The sequence below is a fragment of the Zerene cesonia genome, chromosome Z (assembly GCF_012273895.1).
Source record: "Zerene cesonia ecotype Mississippi chromosome Z, Zerene_cesonia_1.1, whole genome shotgun sequence".
NCBI classification, from domain to species: Eukaryota; Metazoa; Arthropoda; class Insecta; order Lepidoptera; family Pieridae; genus Zerene; species Zerene cesonia.
In genome coordinates, this window is record NC_052122.1 from 1,856,643 (window position 1) to 1,862,966 (window position 6,324).

Here is a 6,324-nt window from a genome sequence, read left to right on the forward strand (position 1 = left end):
TAATAAATGTTATTTGCAGTTAACAATTTTCTTTTTTCTTTATTACAATATTTATGGCAAGACTAGGTATATACTATTGCATATAATCATGAAACTAATTAGGTACAACTTTTATATAACTCTGATAGTACTGACAATACAGGCTGGTATTTTGTAATACCATCAGAAGGTAAAGTACTTCTAATAATGTAGATAGAAAATGTTACTCAAAGGAAACGTTCGCGAATAAAAAGATGACGAAAACTAACTGAAAATGTTGAATCAATAACGTCCAAAATATGGTAGATATTGTATTAACAGAGCAGATTAAATTATAAAATGTCATCGACAAACCTGCGTAAGCCGAAACATTTCCATTTTTTTCTTTTTCGTGTAGCGAATCCGATCAAGCTGCTTTCTCTTATTGAAATTTTCTTGATGAATGCTCTCTAATACTTTCTGAAATCAAATTATTCTGAAATATAATTATATTTATCAGTTAATGTATTATACATTACGTAACTGTAATTGTATAAAACATTTTCCATCAAAATGTATAAACAAACTTAATGTGGTAGTAAAATCCACTACCCTCGAAACTATTTCCAATTATTAATCATGTTTCACTCAGCGGCCTTTAATTACTGCATGATAATGCAGGAGCATACTAAATTATAACTTTCTATACGTCATCTCGTATACTCTAGTTTTGAACAAATATGACCTATGAAAAGGAGAATTTAAATGTAAAACTGTTACTTGATTATTAACAACTTCTTCCTGTCCGAGATAAATTGTACAAACATTTTTATTTTATAATAGAGATGCAATTTACAGAATCTAATTACATTTCAACCTGAACGGCTCTCCAATATCAACTACTCTTCAGATAAAAATCAATTAGCCTAGAAGCAAACAGATTCTCCAAATGCGAATACATTCAAAGCTAAATGAAATGAACGCAACTATTCATAAATAAAATATCGAATAAATTTGTTTCCCTTCAATTACAAATCCTGTATCGGAGTTTCTATTTCAGCCTTCTAAATAAAATAACAGAATATGTATAAATCAGATTCCGATTTAACTCGTAACAGAAAATAACGGGAAAACATTTAGTTTTAGATGTCATTAGAATAAAATATAAACTGTGAATTGAAAATGTTTTGATACGTGTTTAGATAACAACATATTATCTTACCATAAAATAGGCTCTATAAATATTACAATTTTTATGGTAATATTACCTACTGTATCCGAGTAAATAGACTCTAGTCTTGTGTAATCTGGAAGCTTGGCCGAGACATATAATATTGGATAGGGATAATAATTCGATCTCAGGTATTGTTTGATATGCAAACATTTCACATCAATTCCATTTGACACAAAATCAATACTAGAAATTGTTAAGCTTTGTCTCCATTGAACTGGACGAAAAATTAAATAGAAAGCTTTAGAGAGAGAGGCCTTTAAAATATATATAACTTGATTAAATAGTTGTCAAATTTATGCGATTAGTATCCTTTAATTTATATAATCGTAATTGAAACAAGCATAAATTGCAGTTTGGAGAAAAAATGAGTTGTCTCAATTATAAAAACATTTTAGGTAATGTTTAAAATGTAATTGATACCTAAACTGATATTGTTTTCATGAAATTTAACAATATCAAAAATATAATTATACTATCTAAAATTTTTCCATAAGTCTTCATACGTAAAGAGCCCTAACAGAGCTAGAAGCATTGTTTGAATTACTCCCAGTAGAAGTTGTCTACTGGAGCACCAAAACACCTGCCCTTAGTCGCATCTGAAAACGACAGGAAGGTACAATGCTCAGGGAAACTAAAAGTGGGTGTCCGCTATTTCGCCTTCGCTTTAATTTATTCCTTTTGATAGCAATTATGAAAATGTACGGCGCTACCTACAATATATTACGTACAACGTCATTGAATTTCTTAATATTATATTTTTATCTGTATTTATAGTTTTAACATACAAAACATATTTTAATCAATAAACGTGCTTGTGTTGCTTGTTATCTCGTACAAAGCGTATGTAAATACATAGTTTGTTGATACAAAAATGTGCATTGACATAAAGATTAATGTTAAAATGCTTTTACAAACTAAGATTGACCTCTGTGTAAATGAAAAGAATATTTTCTCTACTGATTTTATCACAATACAGAAACAAATCTTAAGAATATTGCATACTTCTTTGGAGTTCAAACAGTACTGTGTAAATAAGAACCGACTATAAGGTACTTAATGTTAGTTGTAAAACAACTTTTCATTGTCATCGTATTATGAAACATATAATGCGATTGAAGTTGCAACGTTGCAAGAACAGATAGAAGCTTAGTGCAGGTTCTCAAACAAATTGTTACCAACCTAGCATGCCCGCCACGACGAAATCTTGTCAACCGGTTTTGTTGCGTTTTGATCGTTTATGTCGCAAAATACTGCTCGACGTCGCATGTAATAATGTAAAAGAGATATATATATATTTGGCATTTAAATATAATGGACATGATTTCTCGTCCACAAAACCGACAAAATCTTATCGAATACGTAGAACGATTTGTGAGGTATTTCTCATCGTTAATTTTAATGACGATAAAAGATTACAAGTTGTTTGAAATGCTAAATAGAAATATAAAATGGCAATAAATGATTACAATCATCTCAAAAATACTTTTAAATATTTTATAACTTAACTTAAATTTTAAAGTTATTTATTGTTTAAATTAGATATTTGATACTTTAATTGTATCAGTTACTATTCAACGACGGAAATTTTAAGATTTCAATTTTGCAATATTAACGTATATAATAAATACGTCTACGGCGAAAAATGTGCCGATTGAAAGCATGTTAAGAAAATCGAGATATATAAATCGATAACAAAATGTTGTCTCTCTTGTGCGAGAAATAACGTGTGGTGCATGTCAATAATAAATTGATATGATTAAACAAAGGTAAACTGTAAACTTATTACAATTCTGTTATCATAATGTTGTATTCTGTTATCATATTTTGTTTATCATAATGTATAATCAATTTATGCCCTATTATATACCTATTACACCAATTGATTTATATCATAGACAAAATTTCATATGATGAAAAAATAACCAAAATTTTGCAAATCCTCCAAAACCATTACCGAGTTGAAATGAGTGGTTTAGCTACATACAGTTTTAATTTCTAAATAGGTCTAGAATCAATCAACAATAGTTTCTAATGTTTGAATACACATATAATAATTTATGGCGAATCCCTAATTCCGTTACTTCATTGTAACCCCGTATCGTATCGTCGTATCGTCGTATCGTAAATTATTTCAGTGTGTCTTATAGTAAGGAGTTCTTATTGTTAAGGAAAACTTCCATAAATGTTCGCCAAAACTAAGAAAAATAGAAAATTTAACGGTTAATTAGTCCTCATGCACGTCACATTTGGTAGATCGCAAGAAAACAGGATGATAGGTCGGGTCGTCTAGCAACTAATAAAACAAAATTTATTAACAAATAATGCAATTTTAAGCCTTTCGTTCCCTTAAAAAAAAAAACTTGTTTGACATTACAATGTCTTATAAATCGATGAACGCTGGATGCACATACAAAAACCGTTTCACATGAGCCGAGCATGCAAACGACAGCATGGAACAAGCGAAGAAAGGCACGAGCGGCCTACGCGATACGGACTGCGATGCGTTATTGTCTCTTTAGTAATTGAATATTACTCATAAAAGAACGCAACTTTTCATCAATATTTTCTAGAGACGTTATAGTTATTTAAAATTATCGTCCGCAAACCGTCTTTACGAGTAAACAATTTTCAGGCGTAGAAAGGAGACGTAAAAACACAATTAACTAGAGGTACATTTTAATCTAGCTTAGTGCTACAAGGATAGGTTTACCAATTAGGAGTGATGCAGTAACGTCAATGGGGAAGAGCCGCCTGCCTCGTCTAAATCTGTAGCAGCTCTTGTAAGCTCTGAGAGCTTATGTATAATCCAAAGTGCAAAAGCCGTAGTCCATCTTCGTTTCATGTAGGTAACGTACTTGTGTTTGATTTGAATGATCATTTCAGTTTATAGGTATTTACACAATATTGATTTTCTATATTTATATATATAGTTGGATATCAACTTAATATCCATTTTTTACCTATAATTCTTTCCATTATATATAGATATATAGTATCCGTGTAAAAATTATACATAGATTATATAGTAATCGTGAAACCGCGCTAGATGTTTCTTGGGAAATTTCCAAAAAAAATGCGTTTTAACTCGTAACATATAGTTATATATTGATCATACTACTCATACTACCTATTAAGCTAATGTTATTTTATCCATGCAAATAGGTCTTCCATGTGGTTCCTAACGAATATTTTCTTTTAATTTTAATTAAAAACATATACTTCATAACTAATTGATAATCATTTAAAAAAATAACAATTTAAATACTAATTTGCTTGGCGTCTAAAATAAAATAAGTACCGGACTCGACAGACGTTATGCTGTCTTAGTGATAGCGCGCCGCTCCAAGCTGTCAAATGCGAGAAGTTTAAGTAATCGTTAAGTATTCGCACAATTTTTTATTTGCTTTTTTTTTACCTAAGATCTTTCTCACGATATTAATAAACAGAACAAAAAGAATATTAAGCTGTATCTGTCTAGTAGTTCAGGTAATATTTTTCACATACAGAATTTAATGTCTTTTTTGAAAGATTGTAATGTCTTATTTTTAACAGGTCGATGGATATTATATCAAACATAAATGCACCCTATATTATTCAAAGTAATAAATGATTGGCTGAGCTAAACATTCATTTGATTAGAACGGATGTGTACATGACTCTACTCAGCTTCTATACCGATATACAGCCAGTTGATATCAAATAGCAGTCAGTCACAAAGACTATTAACCAAGTGAGAGCAGTCGCGAGAGGGTCGCAGGCAAAAGCAATACGAAAGCGCCGCATTACAAAGTGAAGGGACATTTATTAGAATTGGACGTCCCAACAAGTCGTAACAAACTACGAGTAGCGAGTATAGTGACATCTGTTCAACTTAAAAAAAATTAAACCACAAAATTCATTCTAAATATCTCACATTAGTTACTATTTTAAGCAACAAAAATCTACTAACATCAGCTTGACTGTTCATGTAGGTGAGCTGCAAGCGCCTGTGTTCTTGGAATGCATTTCTCAAAAACTGCTTATCGCCGTACACGGCTACACCCAATTCCTCTCGTTTTGTATTAATGTCCTTGCGTAGTTGTCGAATATCGCGGCAATATCGCTTTTTCTGTTTCGCCAAATCGCCCTCATGTATCTTGCGGTCACGTTCTGAATTATAATAAGAGTGTACACATAGTGTGCACATAGCACTGTTGCTGATTTATTTCTTAATATCAAAGGAAAGTAACAACATTGTGTTAATGTAAAATAAAACTCCTTGTCTATCATCTCCACAGTCTAAAAATTTCAGGAAAAAATGCACTTTCAGCAAATCATAGCTTCATAATACATAGAATGTAAAGAAGGAGAATATTGAAAAATATTTAACGTGAGAGGTAAAATGAAACTTTTAACATAAGCTAGCTCTAATATGCTCCATGGCATTTATTGACTGTTACATTATCAATCAATTTTTATATACACAAAAAATAAAGAAAAAAACTAATTTTAAAATATCGCGGACGTCCCTGCCATCTAAATAAATAAATCCTCTTATTCAGGCAATTTTTTTGTTGAGCAACAATTGATAAACATTGTTGATGATTGTGTAATTATTGATAAGCAGATGTTGCAGCTCGGGCAAGAACTTATCAACAGGCCGTTCTCAACTCCACAACAACGGTGGTAACGGTGGGAAAAACATCACATCCCCATGGAAGATCCATTATGACGGTCATTTAAATCACTCCGAAATTTATAAATTCCTATATTAAAAATATAACATATTTATATGACAACTGTGTATTTTCTTTGTCCACCCAATTGAAGTCAAAACTTGGGTAGGTAGGTGGGTGTAGATATTCCAAAAAAGGCACAATCCCGAATTAACGCTCTCTTGTGTTCCATATCCAAGTTGACAATCGCACAAATGCATACCAACTACCAAGTAAATACATTGTGCAAGCAGGCAGTCTCTGCTAGTCGTAATTAAATTAGTCGGTTGTATGGAGTGTGCAGATGCGCTATGAATGTTATGGGGAGCAAGACTCACCGTATAATTTGATGAGACCTCTGTATTGATTGATCTTGTCCTTTATCACCCAATTCTCATCCTGCATCCCATGGATGCGGACTTTTGCTGCAGACAACAT

The 6,324-nt window shown here is 31.6% G+C and overlaps 1 protein-coding gene across 1 annotated transcript in view; it reads right to left on the reverse strand.

Moving 5' to 3' along the window:
- Nucleotides 1–6,324, reverse strand: part of LOC119835677 — a 34,891-nt gene extending 28,567 nt beyond the window's left edge. The window contains exons 1-3 of the mRNA XM_038360645.1: nucleotides 6,225–6,324; nucleotides 5,142–5,341; nucleotides 334–438 (exon numbers count right to left, since the gene is read on the reverse strand). Of these exons, the coding sequence (XP_038216573.1) occupies nucleotides 334–438; nucleotides 5,142–5,341; nucleotides 6,225–6,324 (405 nt within the window). The remainder of the gene's footprint in view (nucleotides 1–333; nucleotides 439–5,141; nucleotides 5,342–6,224) is intronic.